This window comes from Hyla sarda, chromosome 3, assembly GCF_029499605.1.
Source record: "Hyla sarda isolate aHylSar1 chromosome 3, aHylSar1.hap1, whole genome shotgun sequence".
Lineage (NCBI taxonomy): Eukaryota > Metazoa > Chordata > Amphibia > Anura > Hylidae > Hyla > Hyla sarda.
Window position 1 is genome coordinate 359,043,646 of NC_079191.1, and position 22,211 is coordinate 359,065,856.

The 22,211-nt window shown below is 42.2% G+C and overlaps 1 protein-coding gene across 6 annotated transcripts in view; it reads left to right on the top strand.

Moving 5' to 3' along the window:
* KIZ (kizuna centrosomal protein) overlaps positions 1 to 22,211 on the top strand; it is a 190,845-nt gene that overhangs the window by 97,192 nt on the left and 71,442 nt on the right. For 5 of the 6 annotated variants that reach the window (XM_056567647.1, XM_056567650.1, XM_056567651.1 and 2 more), the window contains exons 8-10: positions 6,523 to 6,582; positions 8,698 to 8,833; positions 20,021 to 20,171. In XM_056567647.1, the coding sequence (XP_056423622.1) occupies positions 6,523 to 6,582; positions 8,698 to 8,833; positions 20,021 to 20,171 (347 nt within the window). The remainder of the gene's footprint in view (positions 1 to 6,522; positions 6,583 to 8,697; positions 8,834 to 20,020; positions 20,172 to 22,211) is intronic. The other variant, XM_056567648.1, reaches the window with a different exon arrangement.

Genomic DNA, 22,211 nt, shown 5'->3' on the forward strand with positions numbered 1-22,211 from the left:
GACCTTCTGCTACGTCCGACCTTGCTCTTGCCTTATCCCTTGTACCATGCCTATCTCAGCAGTCAGAGAGGTTGAGCCGTTGCCGGTGGATACGACCTGGTTGCTACCGCCGCTGCAAGACCATCCCACTTTGCGGCGGGCTCTGGTGAATACCAATAGCAACTTAGAACCGGTCCACCGACACGGTCCACGCCAATCCCTCTCTGACACAGAGGATCCACTATCAGCTAGCCGAATCGTGACATATATTTAATATTCTATTGGTTTTCTTTTACAAGCTATGTTTTATAATAGATACACCTTCTTTTATGCTTGCATTATTTTCTGTAGATGTGATGAGGCCTTTATTATAAAAATGTGATCTCATTATTTTCGTGGCCATTTCTTAAGCTGGGAAGATTTGGCCCAAAACCAAATACAAACATTCCCGAACATGTCAATTATCATTTGAATTCATGTATAAAATATAGTAATTTAGATGACTGCGTGTTGGATTCCGCAGGATTACTGTGAAAACAATTGAGTGGTTACCATAGGAACACTTTATATTAATCTGCATGTAGATAAAATTAATGTATGAATATTAATAGAAATATTTAATTGTCTCTCATAGAAAAATCACATTAGGATAGGATCAATGGTACAAAATACCTATATTAATAGAGACATATAGCACGATTAATGGAGCCAACATGAAAACTAATTATATGGATAAATATATAACTTAAATGTTTATTAACTGGTTAATACTTCAGAACATGCATTTAAGTAACATTTCCTGTAAAATTTTCCCCCTTGCCCTATGACGGCACCCCTGGAGAGAACACCTTTTGCTCCATAGGACAAGAAACAGACAAGAATCCAAAAAATATGAGATCGCCCATTCCATCCCTGTTCTGTTTCCTGACCTTTGGAACCGGAGGTGGATTTACACCTCCACTGGATTCATTTGAAGAGATCAGACTGTTAGCTCCTAGTCCTTGCATGCAGGACTCACGGGCTTCCCTTTGGCCCAAGTTCCGCCCTTAGTCTGGATTCCCTTGCTCCCCATCTGTTTTGCATGTCTCCTCCAGGCACGCCTGACACCTTCCAAGAACTCTGTGTCCTCCAATTAAATTAGGTAGCAGGTTCTGTTACAAAGTGCTTTGTGATTTGTGGCCTCTGTACTTGTGTGAAAGGAGCCTTTGGAGCGGCGCATGATGGCCGACATTTATCATTGTAGGTGTAAGTGAAGCATTTTTCTACACTTTTTTTGTGTGCTGTGATGTGTAGGAGCACCAAATTTATTAAATGGTCACAGAGCATTTGATAAATTTTGTGCAGGTAAACATTTTCAGAAATTTCACTCTTGACATACATCAAAAAGCTAAGTCTGGGCTGGTGTAGTTTTAGAGAATTTTCAGTGGCTTTGCTTTTTTTGGCTTTGCAGTTCATAAAACCCGTCCATATCATGTGTATTGCCAAAACCAGTGGATTGCAACTCAAAATCCGCAGAAATGTGTAAACCAAAGGCACAAAAAAGGCGCAAATAAACCCTGCTTGCGCCTTTTTTGCGCCTTTTCTAGACACAAAAAAAAGTCTAACGACAATGATAAATGTCAGCCTATGTGTTTAGTGTGGGGAGCAGGGGGGGGGAGGGGGGAGCAGGGGTTGTGCACTCTCTGCTAAACTGGTAGAGGGAAAAGACTTCCGGAAAGGGATTAGCACTGAGGCCGTTCCTGGTGCCCCACTAGCTCAGGCCAGTAGAGGCCAAAATCGGGCTAGCTAGGGGAGGGTCTTCCTGAAAGGGGTGGCCCATGCTTGAAGAGGGTGGTGTAAGGTGGGGGATGGTTCAGCCAGGCAACTGCCATCACCGAGGCATATAAGAACCTTTCTGTGTTTGTATAAGAGTTTCTTTACAGGAATATGCCAACTTTGCTATGGAACCACAGCGTGCTAAGCATCCTCCTGTTGTCCATAGTAGGAGTAGCCTTTAAGTCTCCAAGTTCGTGGCCTCCAGAATAGTCATTGATTGCCAGTAGTAGTGCTAATAAAGCTAAAGTGTCATCAGGATTCGAAACATTGCCAAGGTTCATCTCCGGGAAATAAATCAGAATGCAGGGGTCAGGGCCAGGAGTGGAGTAGCAGGTACCAGATAGAGAATCCTAGGGGTGAGGCAACGACAGTATCCAGGAACAAGGCCAAAGATAAGATGAGGATTAATCAGAAGTCAAACCAGTAGCACATGGAAGGAGAACCAGAATATGAATGAAACATAAAAAAATAGCTATAACAATTTGGTGCTCAGATCTTTACACTTGCCCAGTTTTTCTGCATCCTACACATCAGCTTAAAGATTGGACTGTTCACCTGCCACCTGATATATCCTACCCATTGAAAAGTGGCAGTCAATCCTTGTTTTTCACTTCACCTATGGCTATATAGTGGCTGATCAATGGAATGCTGCTACTTGGCTGCCATTGCTATAAACTTTGTTTTAGGAATTTGGTACAAATTGTTGCATTATTAGTGACATAAATCATGTACATGACCTGTATTCATCCGCACATGAATAGATGGTGAAGGATTTTATGTAGTTCATTGTTCTCAGACTCAGGGGCAATAATACAATGATAAAATGAAACGTTTGAATACAGTGCAGAAACAGTGCTGAAACTATTGTAGAAAGAATAATAGCAAATACTTGCCCTCAGATGTACAGTATGTGCAAGTGTTGGGGATTTTAAACATCAGGGTTCTAAGGTTTTGGCTTATAACTTTTACAAATGAATTACAGTTATTATCTATCTTTAATTGTTTGTCCTACAGAATATAGTAGACAGTTCATTTAACTTTAAACTTTTCTGTATTAAGCGGTATACTGTATGTTACATTCTTGTCTGAAGTGAAACAATAGTTTTTTTATTTTTTATATAACCTTGTTTGTTAGACAGTAGCCTGAATATAATTGGCAATAGGTAATTCTTTTTAGATACAGGCAACACATTGTAATGTTATTATCACTTCTTAATACTAATTGTATTATGGCTCTGTTCACACTAGGGTCATAGCTTTTGGAAGTATAACAACAATGACAGTGGATCCCCCATGGATTTATTATGTTTAGCTTCTGGTAGTCTTGACAGCAAAATAAGTTTTGCAGACTACTCTATTATTGTCAACAAGCAATGATGTTTCAGTAAAACAGTAAAAACAGAAAATTCACAAAGGCTTAAAGGTGTACTCCGCCCCTAGACATCTTATCCCCTATCCACCCCAGACATCCGGTGCACAGAGCAAACTTCACTCGGTGTCAGATGACTGGCGATGTGGGGCGGAGGCTCGTGACGTCATGGTCACGTCCCGCTCGTGATGTCACGGCCATGCCCCCTCAATGCAAGTCTGTGGAAGGGGGCGTGATGTCCTTCACGCCCCCTCCCATAGATTTGTATTGAGGGGGCGTGGCTGTGACATCATGAGCGGGGGCGCAGCCGTGACATCACAGCCTCCAGCTCTCTAAACGAACATCGGGTGCAGCAGGGAGATCGCTAGGGTCCCCAGCGGTGGGACCCACATGATCAGACATCTTATCTCCTATTGTTTGGATAGGGGATAGGATGTCTAGGGGCAGAATACCCCTTTAAGGTCCTTTAGACAGCCTAGCAGGCCCCCATGACTAGCGTAGTTTACTGACCTTTACACAGCTCGATTAATTGTGCACCCGGACAACATAAACGATTGCTAAAATGGGGCCGATTGTCAAGTGAATAAGTATTTGAAGGAACTCTCCTACCTAATAATTGGCTTGTAAAAAAAAAAGGGGCACCAATCAGCTGACAAGCGCTTGTTCGTTTACTAATCAGATCTTTTGTGCAACCAGTAATACTTAATACCCTTAATACTTTGGATGTGCGGCTTATAGAGATGACATTTATAGCATACCTGTGATATCACAAAAAAAGATAATGCTTATATATGTTACTCACTAGGTCATGCAGATGCTTTACATGTCTTTTTTTATGTGTCTAGCTTCTTTACTTGGCTCACAAATCCCTCAGTTCTGCTACTCACTCATTCTGACATCCACTGCTCAGGAAGGGGCGTGTCGGAGAAAAGCACTGAGGCCGCCCTCACTCGCAGTGCATTCACTTTCTCCCTCTGCTGTACAGTGCTGGGTCTGTTCATTCAATCACTGCAGGCTGCTCCATAACCCCTCCTCTCTGTTTTCATGCTGAAGTCTGATAGACTGGACACGAGTGAGCACAAAGTAGTGCTAGTCTGGCCCTCACTTACTTGACATTGTCTCTGACTGTGCTTCAGCTTGGACAAAGATGATGCTGCAGCCAGACAGTATTATGTTCTGGATGGTATGGGGACCCCTAGTGGTCTTTTTTTTCCAGCCATGTTTCTATGAAAAAAAATATGAAGTATATTAGAAAGGATAATGTTTTGCCAAGATGTACAACATATAAAATGTTTTTGATTCCGACAGTGCCCATTTAAGGACCTCATGAACAGTCCAGCAATTGTCCAAGCGGCCCAGAACTTATCCCTCTTCCCCAGCAGTAATCACAATGAGGGTCCACATCTGGCCTCCCAGCCCCCCCCCCCCCCCAGCCAGCAGTAATCACATTCAGCATCCACATCTCATCTCCCAGCAGTAATTGTATTTAGGGCTCACATCTTATCCCACCTCAGCAGTAATCACTTTCAAGGCTAGCAGCTCAAACCACCTCCACCAATAATCAATTTTAGTCCCCTCATACCCTGTCATCAGTATGTCCTTTCAGGCATGTCCTATCCCCAGCAGTGATCACTTTCTAATGAAACCTCTTCTCCCACTCCAGCAGCAATCATTCATCCTGGCAGGAAGTGTCCTGCATAGTAGGATGTACTTCTCTCAAAAGTGCCTAGTATGTGGCACAACCACTAGAGATGCAGGTGCAATTTTTTGGTTGGCATCTTAATTGTGGAAATAGCCCTACAGAGTTGCCGCACTATCATGCCACTTTGGTTAGAAATAGGGTTTTATCAGCAGTATGTCAGTACCTAGGCACACACTTATGCTTAAAATTTGGAAACATGACAAAAAACATTTTTACACATTTATTTTTAGAAACCTAAACAGTTGAAGTGTGACATGTATAGGATGACCAACTATTTGAAAATGTGGCCCAAAAATAAAAAATGCCGGGTATTGAAAAAAAGGTGGGATGGAAATACTTTTTTTTAGTTTTGACATCCTTTAGTACCATCTCACTTTTTTTGTTTCTACCCTTTATTTGTCTTTTAGCCTTCTTTTTGCCACATTCCACAGAAATAGTCAAAACTATTTTGCCCTCATTCTACATTAATTTATACATTGTTGTCTTGATAACTGTAATTACTAATCGGTCAATTCTTCTCCAAATCTGTCCTCTCCAGTCTATCCTGAATCCTGTAATAAGGCTCACCTTTCTGTCTAACCACTACTGCTGCTTCTCTTGTACCAGTCACTGTACTGGTTGTCCATTCACTAAATAATTCTATTTAATCCCTTAACAACACTGGACGCAAATGTACGTCCTGATGCAATGGTACTTCGCATACCAGGACATACATTTACGTCCTGCACCAGAGCAGTGCTTGCGTCATGGATGGCAGGTCCCGGTTGCTATCAGCAGCCAAGGACCCCATGGTATTGGCAGACAATAACATGATAGCTGATGTCTGCCAATACCATGGGGTCCTTGGCTGCTGATAGCCACTGGGACCTGCTTTCCATGACGCAAGCACTGCTCTGGTGCAGGACGTAAATGTATGTCCTGGTATGCGAAGTACCATTGCATCAGGACGTACATTTGCATCCAGTGTTGTTAAGGGATTAAATTGAATTATTTAGTGAATGGACAACCAGTACAGTGACTGGTACAAGAGAAGCAGCAGTAGTGGTTAGACAGAAAGGTGAGCCTTATTACAGGATTCAGGATAGACTGGAGAGGACAGATTTGGAGAATACAGATGACAGCAGCTGCGGCAGTGTGGTGATTGTAATGTTGATCTGATCGCCCGCGGCACGGCTGCTGGGATCACATCTGCCAAGATGGCGGCAGGAGGTCAACTTATCTGCCTCCACCTCTCTACCGGGGTCTTCTGCTCTGATCTGCCCTCCAGCAGACCATAGAAGAAGATCACTGATAATACTGATGCACGGCATCTATGTGCACCTCAGCTATGGAGAGACTTTGTTACATCAGTTCTTCCATCATCTTCTCTCATAGTGTTTAATCCTATATCTATTTCACTCCCTCCTGAAGAACCTCAAAAAACATCTAATATTATTTTGAGCACATTATTGCAGTTTTTTATCTATAGTCTGTAAGTGGTGATGCATCATCATTAGGGATCCTATCACTGTATAGGGTTACTCAGGGCCATCTAGCGGACAGTCAACGGTTGGAGTGGGGGCTCATCCTCCACTGTCAGGTAGGGCAATTGTAGGATCTGTGTCCTAGGGACAGTAATTGTTGTGTGGTTTATATCTTTATACCATCATTCCAACAGAATACACCATTCAACTGTCCTAAGCCGACCAGTCTGTCCTGATACTATTGGTGGAGAAATGTAAGTGATTTCAACCATATATACCTTTGTTGTATTTATATTTATACACGGCATATATGTATTATGGTACTTTTGTGCAGGTCATAGAATTGCCACGTATCACTTTATGTATGGTCCATATATGGATTTTTTGCTTGGTACATTTTGACCTGTTTCAGTGATATATCTTGTATTTATTACTTTTGTGCCCTGATACGCACCCAACAGACATTACTGATGGTCTCATTTGGTCGCAAATTATTTTATTGTGTAAGGATCTAAATAAAAGTTACATTTTAAAGGGGTACTGTGCCACATATATAGTTACAAGGTTCGTGTCACGATTCGGCAGGCTGGAGGTGGATCCTCTGTGCCAGAGAGGGATTGGCGTGGACCGTGTCGGTGGACCGGTTCTAAGTTGCTACTGGTTTTCACCAGAGCCCGCCGCAAAGCGGGATGGTCTTGCATTGGCGGTAGCAACCAGGTCGTATCCACCGGCAACGGCTCAACCTCTCTGACTGCTGAGATAGGCGCGGTACAAGGGAGTAGACAAGAGCAGGGTCGGACGTAGCAGAAGGTCAGGGCAGGCAGCAAGGATCGTAGTCAGGGGCAACGGCAGGAGGTCTGGAACACAGGCTAGGAACACACAAGGAAACGCTTTCACTGGCACGATGGCAACAAGATCCGGCAAGGAAGTGCAGGGGAAGTGAGGTATTAATAGGGAAGTGCACAGGTGAAGATACTGATTAAAACCCATGCGCCAATCAGTGGCGCACCGGCCCTTTAAATCGCAAAGACCCGGCGCGCACGCGCCCTAGGGAGCGGGGCCGCGCGCGCCGGGACAGCACAGACGGGGAACGAGTCTGGTAAGCGGGTCGGGATGCGCATCGCGAGCGGGCGCGTCCCGCATCGCGAATCGCATCCCGGCTGGGGACATTATCGCATCGCACCCGGTCAGCAGGTCTGACCGGGGCGCTGCGAACAGGAGAACGCTGTGAGCGCTCCGGGGAGGAGCGGGGACCCGGAGCGCTCTGCGTAACAGTTCGCTTTTAGGCTAACATGGGCTTGGTCCTTAAGGGGTTAATCTGGTCACTCCCACAGAGTTTTCCCACAGTTCTTCTCTTCTCTTCATGCCCTTTCAAATTTCCTCCATAAATGGAACCTTCCCTTGTTCTCCCCCAAGGCTTTTTCATGCTGCACCAGTTCTCTGGAATTGAATACCCCAAACAAATAAATTTACAACATACTAAAAGTTTCTGCAAGATATAAACAAAAATTATTATTACAAAAAGATTATAATTATTTCCTTTTTTTCCTCACTGATTTCCTTCTTACCCCTCTTTTTGTTGTTTACATGTAATTATTGTCTTACTTCCACAAATATAATTGTCTTACAAACACAAAACAAGGGGAATTGTCTTTCTTCTTTTGTGTTTGCTTTCTTCTTCTTTCTTTCTGTGCATCTCTTTTCTATTTTACCCTCTTTGTTATAGTTTTATAGTTATATCTCAGGTTGCCAATAAATATCTGTAATTTAAATTTGTATTTTATTCAGTTGTACAGTAAACTTGTCTTATATTTTGACAAATAATTCAATAATTCAAGCAACACCTGGTTATACCCAACCTCCCGGTACATATAAATCCTTGAACTCATGTAGACAAAAATGTTGCACGTGTCAGGTAGAAAGCATGTGCTATTATTTGATGTTATTTGTAAAAAATCAATGCCTTTGTGTGGAAACATTTTATTGAGACCCTCCAAGGAGTGCGTGGAGAGTGTGTGATTGAAAACACTTGAAACCATTATTCTGCTAAATACATAAGTATTTGTGCAAATTATTTAATGTGTGAATGGGTTTGTTTCTTGGTTCAGATAACCAAATACACAGAAGTGCTAAGTTACTGAAAATGTAGATGATAGGATGCCACTTACAGCCTTATGCAGAGTACAAAATCTGGGAAACCTTGACTGACAAATGCTTCATGGGAGACTGGAGACAACAACATTTAAAAAAATAAATACATTTCAACTCCAAAAGAGAGAAAAATAAATCAGATTTTTAATTTAGATGTCTGTAACATTGATATACAAATACCAAAGATAGAGATCTTTAGAATTGTATTTTTCTTACAGGAAATTTTCGGCATCATTGCGAGAGCATCTGCTTGGCCATATAGCTTTCTTGAAAGAACGTGGGATTTTGAAAGGCGGTGTTCCAGCCGGTTTTGCTACCGTATTGATGCTGCATGATGAAATGAAATCTCAGCAGGTAGGAGATGCCTATGTTGATAATCAGTGTGCCTTGTTATTTTAATGTTTGATTGTTTGCAAAAATTTTTTGTGAAAAGGCAAGTCCTAGAGGTTTAACTATTTTTCTTATAGCAAGCCGCTGGAACACATTGCCTCAGTTTCAGGAAGATCAAGATGAAGTAGGGCTATGGACAATTCTGACATCTGCCTTTTCTAATGTCTTCCCATCCCTACTTCTTTACTTGTGGATATTTTTGCATCCTGTATATTTGAAGTGAAGCACAAGCTTGGAGCTACTTTAAATACTATACTAGGCAAGAGCATTATCAATCTCGTAATATAAGGTTATTGCACTAAATGTTCCTACAATAATATTAAACCACAGGAAATTTCTCATTCCGAACCACTTACATGGAGGTACCACCTGCTTAAGATAGGTACTGTTTTTATAGCATTTTGCCTTTTGTTAATGAACTGAAACAGTTAAGCACGTGGTTACAGTGTTTGTGCAGTCCAGTTCTGAACAATTAAATGGAAGCTATTTTTATTCTAGCACTAGCTGAGTACCCGGCGTTGCCCGGTTTTCCTTCCTAATCCTTGTTGGGGAGGAAAATAAACAAAGGAGGAAGCTTTTGACTTCATATCCCGTCCTCATATATTGTTGTCATATCCCGACCTCCTATCCCGTCATCATATCCCGTCATCATATCCCATCCTCCCATCCCGACCTCCCATCCCGACCTCCCATCCCGGTCCTCCTATCCCGGTCCTCCTATCCCGGTCCTCCTATCCCGGTCCTCCTATCCCGACCTGTAATATGTGTACCAGGTATTATGGAAATATCTCCAGCCGTACGGAAGTTATGTGGGAACATACATTTCCCATTGGTTTGCATGGGACTTTAAACAAAAACCCTGACCCTCACAAATGGGGGGGTAGTTAAGGGTTAAATTAACTATCCTATATTTTAAGTGGACATATAAGTAACGTGACCAAGTATTATTGAAATATCTCAAGCCGTTTGGAAGTTATGCAGTAACATATATTTCCCATTGACTTGTATGGGACTTTAAACATAAACCCCGCCCCTGGCAAATGGGGGTGTGTAAGGGTTAAATCACCTATCCTATGTTTGTTGTCGACATATAAGTAACATGTGTGCCAAGTTTCATGTTAATATCTTTAGCCGTTTGGACGTGATGCTGGAACATACACACATACATACACAGATACATACACACACACGTTGAGTTTTATATATATATATAGATAGTGTTCCTTCAAGAAGATCTTCAGCGAATCACTGGAACGGGACCCGGCACTCACTCTGGTCACGTGCTGCAGCCGGCACGCACTCCATTCATTACTATGGGAGCGCGGAAAAGACCCAAGTACAGCTTTCGGGCACCTTCGGCACTCCCATAGAAAGCTCCTTACTGAGAGAGCAAGAGTCCCGTCCAGGTGAAAGCGGGAGCCCCAGCGATTGGACACACCCATCCCCTTGAAGGGATTTCCCCATCAGGTCAGCCGTTTTTCTGTAATTCATGGACACATCAAGAAATTTCATGGTCGCCCATGTTTTGGATTACAGCTGATATGCATTTGGAAGAGAGTTGTCACACTCCTTAGATGTATATTAATATATAAAACTGCCCCGGATGGCAGGAGTAAATAAAAAAAATTTGCACACCTTTTGCGTATCTGCTGCTGGTGCTTCAGCTTTTTCAGTCCCACTGTTTCTTTTCTCCATCCCGACATGTAAGAAGTGCCCATTCAGCCAATCACTGGTTAAAGTGGGTCACTGCTGAGTTTTTTTTTATTCATGTCAAAATGGGGAACAGCAAGCTCTGGGCAGTGGGGCCAAAAGCATTGAAAGGGGATAAGTAGCAGGTTAGTACTATACCTTTTTTTTTCATTTACTCCTACCATCCTGACCAATTTTGAAGGTTAAAGTTTTCTATTGGATAATTGCTTTAACCCCTAGAGGACGCAGGACCCCTTCTATAACCTTGATCGGTGATGTCCGGCATTAGCCACAGGTCGCCGAGGCTGTATACAATCCTACTATTACCTATTTAGACACTGTGTACAAAGTTGTCCCTATGGAGACTTAAAAATAGTTAAAATAAATAAATAAATAAATAAAAATGTAAATAAACCCATTCACTAATAAAAGTTTGAATTACCCCCCCCCCATCCCATTGAAAAAATGTAATAATTTAAACAAAAATAAACAAACATATGTGGTATCACCGCAAACATAAATGTCCGAACTATAGAAATATAATGTTAATTAATCTGCATGGTCAATGGTGTATACATAAAAAAAATACCAAAATCCAAAATTCACAAAATGATCTTTTCAATTATGCCCCACAAATATTTTTGGGGGTTTTGCTGTAGATTTTTTGTTGAAATGATTGAAGGGATGAAAGGAAATTGGCACAAAAAACAAGCCCTCATATGGGTCTGTATGTGGAAAATTGAAAGTGTTATGATTTAGTAGTGCCATCTGTTTCATACCAGCTCTGCTTCCTCTATCCTTTCATTACTGTAGCTGGGTCATTGTCCACCACACTAACAAGTAGAAAAGTATAGTGCTTAAAGGAAAACGGTCGCTCATTCACCCGCACTATTACCCGATACACCGGGTTATAGTGCTAGGGAACAAGAGACCAATGCGTGGTCTCGGACTGCTATACCTACCTACAGTCCAGAACTCCGATCCTCCAAAGGTCCCCCTCTTTCAGCGCTGACTTGCACTCTGAAGCCGGGCCCGCCGGCTGGATTTAAATATTCCTAAGCGCTGGTCATGTGAGCGCTCGTGTGTATAGTGCGGGTGAACGGGTGACTGTTTTCCTTTAATGTGTCACAGGAAGTAATCTGTCCTGTGTCACCTGACTTTCTGTGAACTACATGATTACATAATCACCTATCAAATCCCTCTTTGGAGCTCAGATCCTTCCCATCTCAGATTCACCTTCCTTGTCAATCTCTGTATGTCTGTTATATTTGCCCAAAGAAACAAGGGGCTCAGTGAAAGTTGGTAACTCCATGTACTGATAAGTTGCAGAGTTATACAACTGATCACACTGACTGTGTCTCCTATTTGCAGACTCCTGTAGTGACTCCTGTGTGATGCTGCCTATCACTGCCCTCTCCTGTGTTTAAGAACTGACAGGGAAAGGAGGAGACCAGTATGATACAGCTGCTGCAGCAGTTATATACTCTACTATATATAGTACTCTATAATTTGAGTAAAGGGACAGAAGATCTATGTCACTTACTGAACTTTGATGTAACTCCGAACAGGTGTGTGAGGAGTCTACCCCCACTCTCTGCAAACCCAGACGCATCATGGGAATTGTAGGCAGCAGTAGGACATCTTGTCGGAGAGGAATACAAATCAAGACTGCAGACAATCCATGCATGCCTGATGCAAACATCAGCTAAAACTAAAAAATGCACACTTAATTTTTTATCTAGCAGATGTGCAGCCTGATCTTCCTGCCTAAACCTTGTGCGAGATGAAAAGCAAGAATGGCTCTCTTATCCTCATATGCAGTCCTATATAAGTAACATCTGCACCAGGTTTCATTACAATATCTCCGGCCAATTGGTAGTTATGCTGGGTTGCTTCTTTAAAGGGGTACTCCGCCCGTAGACATCTTATCCACTATCCAAAGATGTCTGATCGCGGGGGTACCTCCACTGGCGACCTCTGCAATCTCCCTGCTGCCCCCCGGTGTTCATTTAGAGCGTCGGGTGCAGCTCCAGAGGCTTGTCACGTCACGGCCACACCCCACTCGTGCCATCACGGCCACGCCCCTTCAATGTAAGTCTATCGGAGGGGGTGTGACGATGTATGGGGTGCTGCTGCCAAGATCGCAGGGATCCCGCTACCTTTGGATAGGGGATAAGATGTCTAGGGGCAGTGTACCCCTTTAAATTTTTATAGACCTCCTATACTCATTTTTTCAGTGATCATATGTAATGACAAAAGGCACTTCAAAATCAATGCATCACCATTTTTTTCTAATTAAAACCAGATACTAATATAATACTTATCTGTTTATTATTATTCTTTTCTGATATGCCTGAGCTGCTTTTTAACAGCACGTAGAGATATGTTTACTGAAAGATTTGTAGATTAAAAAATAAAATAAATTCTTTAAAAATTTGTTTCAATTTGAGTTAAACAATAGCCCATTTTCTGATGACATAGAGAGCCAAAATAATCAACTTGATTAACTTAAAAAACATATTATAATTTAATAAAGTATTACCCCGTCATTTCAGTTATAATAGAGATAGGGTATTTAGATATGTGTCATTCAGACTTCAGTAAAATTAAAAAAAAAGAAGCCTGAGTGGTATTCAGAACCATGAATCTATTTCTTCATTAATCTGCCTATTGTGATATTCCATGGTTTCACTTTCATTTGTATTTCTTACTTTGACATTGTCCTCTAATAGCTTATTAAAGTGTTCTTCACCTTTTAGTAGACTAGCCTTGGAATCTTTTCCTAAGTAGTAGAGTAGCCTTGGAATATGCCACTTGGAGCGAAGCAAATTAACCTTGTATTGGTGTCTTTTGTTAGCGGCGTAACAACGTTACAATGTGTCTAGAAATAAGCAAGTATGATTCCTGCCATTATAGCAGATGCTTGTGTTACTAGCCTTGTGTTATGGAAGACTGTTAGCTTTATTATCATGAGTATGGAATCAAAACTGGAATGAAGCTCATGTGCATTTGTAAATGTAAAGTGCCTATTTGTTTTGAATTACAATAATAATCCCTCTTGGTTCTATTTTTGATCTGTTATGGCCTTCATTTAAGTGCTGAAGAAGACAACCAATGTACTTAATTCCGTTATAGTTCCAAAAAAATTATTACCCCCTTAAGGACTCAGCGTTTTTCAGTTTTTGCATTTTCGTTTTTCCTCCTTACCTTTTAAAAATCATAACTAGGGATCGACCGATATCGTTTTTTTTAGGGCCGATAGCGATAATCGGTGGAGGTTAGGGCCGATAGCCGATAACTTATACCGATATTCCGGTATAAGTTATCGGCTATTTATTCCCTCACGACACCGCTGCAGATCATTGATTTAAAGCGGGCGCTTTAAATCAATGAACTCTAGTGGCTTTTGCGGTGCCATAGACTGCCGCCGCCACCCGCCTCTCTCCCCCTGCCTGTCCGGGGGTCCTCCTGAGTCCTATCACCGCCCCCCCACCGCCACACTGCTCCCCCCCACCGCCGCGCCGCGTTGCACCCCCCCACGCACCGCCCCGGGCCCATTGCCTCCGATCCCCGGTTTTATAATTACCTGTTCCCGGGCCCACTCTACATCTGGCTCCGGTGGCGTCCTCCTAAGCTGTCACTGTGCGCACTGACGGTGACGTCGCGTCACCTCACGTCACTCGTCATTGCGCACAGCGTAAAGCAGGACGCAGCAGGAGCCAGAAGTAGTGTGGACCCCGGGCCCCGGGAACAGGTAATTATAAAACCGTGGATGGGGGAGGCAATGGGGCCGGGGCGGTGCGGGGGGGCATTATCGGCTTATCAGCAAGGTATTTGCCGATACCGATAATGCCCAAAATCGTGATTATCGGCCGATAATATCGGCCAAACCGATAATCAGTCGATCCCTAATCTTAACCATTTCAATTTTCCACCTAAAAATCCATATTATGGCTTATTTTTTGCGCCACCAATTCTACTTTGCAGTGACATTAGTCATTTTACCCAAAAAATCCACGGTGAAATGGGGAAAAAAATCATTTTGTGACAAAATTGGAGAAAAAACGCTATTTTGTAACTTTTGGGGGCTTCCGTTTCTACACAGTGCATTTTTCGGTAAAAATTACACTTATCTTTAGTCTGTAGGTCCATACGGTTAAAATGATACCCTACTTATATAGGTTTGATTTTGTATTACTTCTGGAAAAAATCATAACTACATGCAGGAAAATTTAGATGTTTAAAAATGTCCTCTTCTGACCCCTATAACTTTTTTGTATTTCCGAATAGGGGGATGTATGAGGGCTTATTTTTTGCGCCGTGATCTGAAGTCTTTATCGGTACCATTTTTGTTTTGATCAGACTTTTTGATCGCTTTTTTCGGACTTTATTTTCCCTTTTTTTTGCAATGTTATAATATTATAATATAGCCCCCTGAATTCCTACACTGATCACTGCAATGCATTAACATGGCATTGATCAGTGTTATCACCGATCGACGGCTCTTGCCTGGATCTCAGGCACGGAGCAGTCATTTGGTGATCAGACACGCAGGAGGCAGGTAGGGATCCTCCTCGTGTCCTGCAAGCAGTTCGGGATGCTGCAATTTAACCGCAGCGGTCCCGAACAGCCCGACTGAGCTGCCGGGATGGTTTCGGTTTCACTTTGATCGCTATGTCTGAAAGGTTAATACCGGGCATCACCGCGATCGGTGATGTCCAGTATTAGCCACAGGTGTTCATGAGCAGTGTGGTATTGCAGCTTATTCTGTGGTACAATTTCAGATGCTTCTCATAAACCGAGGTAGCACTGTGTTTGTGAAAAAGCAGACAAGTTTTTGTAATCCTGGACAACATTGCAAGCACAGAACACATTGGCTATGTACAGTTGCAACTGGTATGTTTTTTAAGATAGTGGTTTCCTGTGGGTAAGTAATGGTGCTTGTACACCTTCACTAGCTGTTGGGTGAACATTCATTGTGCTTTCTATACCATTCCGCCTCATACACATGAGTGTTCAGCTTAACTGACTGTTCATGTGTTCTAGTGTATAGGCGTAACAAGTGTAACCATTACTAGTTAAGGATACAACAGAAATTTCAATTCAAGGCAGGCACCTTATCTATATAGAGTTTAATAAACAAAGTCATGAATCACATGGCATGACAGTCATAGGCATACTTATATACAAATTATATACGAACAAATTTACTTCAAACCAACGAGTGTGAATATGGGCATTGGTAATATTCAATGGTACCGGATTGGTAGGGATGGACTATAGGGGAAGAGGAAAAGAAAGGGGTGCCTGTACTCACCCTGACTATGCCTTATCACACTATACATTGGTATAATAAAGCATCACACAACAGTAAAAAAATTTCCACAAGAGACAAATCAGGGTAACAGATCGCCTGAACAGTAATACATAAGTGTCTAAGGGTGTTGTCCCTCAGACAAGGGAGTGTCCATAGAGGTTTTTAAATCCAACGCGTTTAGCTGAACTGTATCCGTGGCAGCCAGCTCCTCAGGGACAAAAGGAAACTCTGTGTGGGGTACAGGGTAAACCCTCTTAAATTTCTGTGTGAGCAGCAACTATAGAAGAAGGACCCCAAATATATATGATTTACGAAAAAGGATATAAGATGCACTGGGTAGAAGGTATCTTGGGAGCAATATGTAGACAGGACCTATGTGGAAGAATACAAATAGAAATTAAAATAAAGATAAGAGGGTAACAGGGATGGTTAATCCTAATAAGAAATGATAGCAGAATTAATACCTGTCCCACTGCACACCTTTGAAAATTGGGATAATCAGGGTGAAGTCATCCACAGCAGTAAGAAATGGAAGTCCCAACATTTAATGATACCAAGAAGTCCCTACAATATGGCAAAGTAGATAGTGAAAAGTCTAGCTGTATAGCATATATGATAAAATAAATTGCTAGTAGTCCTAGGTACCTGTTCATGTGTTCTGAATGGGGCGAGCTGTGTCAGCTGTAAAAACAAAAGGGTTCAGCAGTTAAAATCCAACATTACCGATCCCTCTCTCCGCTAGCATCATCTATTGGGAGAGAGTCGAAAGCATTTCTTACACATTGGATAGTTGGCTGGTCCCACCAAAATCTCCCCGTTCAGTCATCTTTTGACTAATTTGTATGTGATCCTTTAGGGCATTTTCACCCAGCTTATACTGCATAAAAACCACATAGTGTCACTGTCAAAAAATGCACTCCCATTAACTTCAATGAAAAATGGGGAGCACAGATATCACTCCTTTCTATGTGGATACATGCTGAAGTTTCCATTTGAGTCAAAGGAAACTTCATAGCTGTCCCTCCCTGCGCAGGCTGTCCCTCAGAGACAGGCACTGCAAATGGGATGCATAGGATTTGAAGCTGTGTTCAGTCATTTTGTACATTGAACTCTTCAACATAAAATCTACAGTTTGAAATCCTGTGCATCAAATATGAGCAGAATACTTTACGTGTGAATACTGACACAGACCCCTTCCATAGACTTGCATTGAGGGGGCGGGGTGTGACATCATGAGGGGCCGGGGCTATGATGTCACGAGCTCCCGGCGCGGCTCCAGCGTTTGGAACAGTTTGTTCCAAACGCTGAGCAGTGGAGTACCCCTTTAAAGTTCTCCAGCATATACTTTATTAACAAATAAACATTCTGATTCCGTTGTTCTGTATAAAAAGTTAATGTTTACTCAGTCTCTGCCATTTCTAAAAACAGTAACTTGGAAACGATGTATTTTTCTCTTAAACACTATTAAGGAGACTACTAGGTATCTCTTCACTTGCAGCATGTTGCCCATAGGAACCAAGTACACAAGCTTTTAGTTTGCATTCTGCTCTTAAAAATTAAAGTTGATCTGTGATTGGTTACTATGGGCAACAAGAAGAGTTTCTCTATTAAACACGTACTTATTGGAAATGTAAAGTTTAATTTGAATTTACCTATAGTCCTGCCAACAACAGTAAGATTTACAGCATTTTTTTATGAGCAAAAGGTAATGATAATTGACCAGTGTAAAAGTGGCCTGAGGGTTCATTTACATGAGCAGACAGCTACCCGATATAAGTGCCTGTCTGCTATATATAAGTCAGATCCATAAAGGATGTGGCCCAACTATTGGGAGCAAACAGGCACACAACTGTTCACTTCTCTTATTAGCGACAATACATTCCCTGTATTCACAACAATAAAGGATTTTTAGGCCCAAACAGAAGAGGCATTTTACACGGGGCAATAATCTGCTTGTTTTGGGGATTGTCGCCCTGTGTAAAAGAGCCTTTAGATATTTAGGTGTTTTTTCCTTTAGGACTCGTCCAGATATCACCTTAAAGGGGTACTCCGCTGCTCAGCATATAGAACAAACTGATCCGGACACTTGAGCCGGCACCGGGAGCTCATGACGTCATAGCCCTGCCCCTCATTACGGCGTACGGCGTCCCTCGTGGTCCAGGCATTCCTGTTCATCTACAGGCATTAGGTTTGGGCTTCATCTATTATTGAATCTTTTTGTGGCCCTTGTTACCTCACCGTACTGTGGATCATCTCTATCTTGTTTGATCCAGTCCACCATAATGGAAACATAACCCCAGATAAGACCATCAGTACTTTACCTACCCGGTGGGAATACATCTTTGCCTGACCACATTTATATTATATTATATTTCTACAGTGGTATCAGTTTAAGGAGTCTGTCAAATTGAGGTCTGTCCCAATATCAGGAACATTTTGTCCTGGTGGTGCTTTAAGTGAATATCGCTACCCTACAGAGGGGTGTATCTGTATGTATCGTGAACAGAACATCTTCCTCTTTGTCTGGAGTCAACTTCATTAACATTGTATATGAATGTTCTACATACTATCTTTTGCTATTTTTTATGATAATGTATGTGCATGCTATTCATGTTTGACCAGACACTAACAGACTCATACATATGACTGGTACTTATTACTGACGGACCCGAACCTATGTATTATCATTATTATCATTTTTTTCTTCTATCTGCTATATACTATTTTGTATTTGTTGTGCACATCTGAATTGTTCATATTATCCTCTCATCCCTGATGAACTTCCTCTAACTCGGGAGAGAAACGCGTTGGCCAGAGAGGTTGATATATGTATATTTGTACCAACTGTACATATTGTAATTACTCCCCTAACCCTATCCTTCACTTAGCTGGTAGGAGATTTCTTCTTTAGGTAGGGAAACAGAATTAGGGCATCACCTGTACCCCTGTTCCCTTGTCTTTTCCCTTGTTTGTGTTTATTATTTCACAAATCGTGTACAAATGTATAATTTTAATATACGGTACTTTAAGTAAAAGTTAAATTTTATCCTAATTGATGTTTACAATTTGTTGGATTCTGCCCCTCATTACGTCACGCCCACCGCCTCAATGCAAGTCTATGGGAGGGTGTGTGACAGCCGTCACGCCCCCTCCCATAGACTTGCATTGAGGGGGCGGGTGTGACATCATGAGGGGGCGGGGCTATGAAGTCACAAGCTCCCGGCTCCAGCGTTCGGAACAGTTTATGCCAAACGCTGAGCAGCGGAGTACCCCTGTAAGGTAGATCATAGTGTAACATGGATTGTAGTTAGCGCACTAACTAGCATTAAATAGAATCTGACACCCTGTTAACGTGCACTAAACCCAATATACTGGGTTACAGTGCAGGTGAACAGCTTTTACAAAGAGGGGTCATTTACTTAAATCTGTTACATATTTCCTGAGTTATGGCGCTGCATTGGGCAGCTCTGCGCGATTAAGTTGGGGATCCAGCTCACCCAACTCCCCTACCTTCTCCATATTCTCCGTCCACAACATTCCCATCATTAATATGCTAATGAATGACTCGAGTGAGCTCGCTGCATGCTCACCTGTGGTATTTATTAGCATATTAATGACAGGGGCGGGGCAAACAAAGAATATGGAGGAGGCAGGTAAGCAAGCTCTCCGCCTCCAATTTGCAGAGCCGCGCAATGCAGCAGGAAGATTACAGCGCCATAACTTATGAAATACACAATGGATTTAAGTGCAAAGCTGTTCACCCGCACCTTAATCCAGTACATTGGGTTCTATGCGGGTGAATAAGATGTCAGATTCTCTTTAAAATACTAATTTTGTCTAGTGCATTCATCTGTTCTGTTGGCTGTAGCTCTACTAAGTAGCTCTAATAAAGTGTGCCTGTGGAATTATCAGTAAATACTTTCAATATTAAATGCAATGTGCCTTCTTGCATTACTCTTTGTACTCTTATGAGGGCTATGAATGCTATTTTTATGATTGATTTTGGCTAAGTTACAAATTCGAGCGTCTCCAAATATAAGCGTATCAGTCGGACCTCTACATGAGTGTATTATACTTTATATGTCAATTGATACTCTAGCTGTGTTGATAAGCATGTTGTAGACATTCCTGTGTTTTTATTGTAGGGTAGCGTCAATACAACAGGAGATTTGAACAGTACTACTTCCATTTCCAGCACAGACGAACAAAGCTCCAACCTTCTGAAGAGGGATCAAACTGTAAATGGACATTACAACCATAAGCGGAAACATGAAGACTGTAAAGTAAAAAATCGAGGCAAGTTATTATTATTATTTACTGTATTTTTCGCCGTATAAGACGCACTTTTTCTTCTTGGTGCGTCTTATACGGCGAATACACACCTATCGTGGCGGTCCCTGCGGCCATCAAAGGCCGGGACCCGCGGCTAATACAGGACATCACCGATCGCAGTGAGCACATTTTAGAATTTTTTTAGGGTACCCCCTTGCTTTTAGCTTACTCCGCAACTCATCTGCCTTGACCTGGAATTCCTCAATTGTTGAGCAGTTTCTGCGCATTCGCAGCTTCTGACCTGTAGGAATACCCTGCTTCAGTGGGAGAGGATAACAACTGTCCCACTGAAGCAGGGTATTCATGGCAGTCTCCTTCCTATGCACTGAAGTGCAGATGGATCCATCAGATTGCACTCTTATTTTCAAGTCAAGAAATTCCAGTTCATATCTATTGATGGTACTTGTGAACACAAGACCCGGTTCATTTTGGTTAATTGTCTTCACAAATTTACCAAAATTTTCTTCTGTTGAATTCCAGATCAAAAAGACTTTGTCTATGAACCGAAGCTATAGAGAAATATGGTCGGTCCACATCGACATCTTTTCACAAAATAAAAATTGGTCCTCCCACCAGCCGAGGTACAGGTTGGCGTAACTGGGGGCTCAAGGGCTCCCCGTCGCTGTACCTCACTGCTGGTGGAAGGACTGCCCCTCAAGCAAAAATTTTTTTTTTTGTAAGTACAAATTGTAGAAGCTGTATCACAAATTGATTATGATCTAAAATTTGCGTGCCTCTACTACTCAAAAAGAATTCTACCGCACCCAAGCCCTTGTTGTGGGGTATGGAGGAGTAGAGCATCTCCACATCAAGTGACGCCAAAAACGCTCCATTTTGAGATCCTCGATTCTCTTCAACACATCTGTGGTATCGCGTACATATGATGGTAAGGAGTAAACAAAGGGTCTCAGGACCGAGTCCACATATTGACTAGGTGCCTGACTCAAGTTGTCAATCCCCAACACTATGGGCCTTCCTCTTAGGGGTGGATACCCCTTGTGTATTTTAGGAGTAGAATAAAAGCATGCTACTTTAGGGGACTCAGGTTTCATATACTCATATTCGGTTTTGTCTATCAGCTTATATAGCAATGCTGTATTTAGAATTGCCAAGAGCTCATCACCAAATTGCTTAGTCGGGTCTTTGTTTAACTGAACATAACATTGTTGTTATATTCCTCCCTGGTCATCAACACAAAGTTTCCCCCTTTATCAGAGGGTTTGATGAACAAGGAGGAATCTCTTGCCAAGTCCTGAAGTGCCTTACTTTAATCAAAACTTAAGTTTTGATCAGCTACCCTCCTAGAGCTCAGGGACCTAAAAGCCTGGGTTACAATGTCATTGTAGACACTATAACCCAGGCTTTTAGGTCCCTGAGCGATTATTCGTCATCTTTTTAAGTTCCGGTTTTCAGTCAGTATTAACTGCGATGATATGGAACGCATGATAGGATTGCTCACCTAGCACTGCCAAGCTAATCAGAACGAGGCGTGGAATGGTACCTCCTGATTCGTTACCTGGCACCTGTTTAGCCTCGCTCTGGTTTGTACCTGACCGTGAATGTGGAGTATACGCCACAGTTTTGTGACGTCCGCACTAGCAATTGGATACCAGAGCTGAGTGAGGAGGTATATCATGGCCACAGGTATGCAGTCGAAGTACGGCCATCATCAGTGCCGCACATACAGTGCAGCCGTACTGTTATTTACTAGGAGACCAAGCTGGAAAATAGGTCCCTGATGATTCTAAACCAATGAAACGCATTGGACCCCGCTTTAGATGGAGCCGTCATACTGAAAGCACTGAGATTATAAGCCGCAGATGACCGCACTGGGGAACATAAGCTAAGTGTGACCATAGCACATAGAGATATGGACATTAACACTATGGAATTATCATGTTTTAATGCATGGAATGAATATTACATCTCAATAAAATAATTTTGCAATTGGCATTCAAGGAAATAACTGTGATATGCACGTATTGTAGGCACTTGTTATGTGTG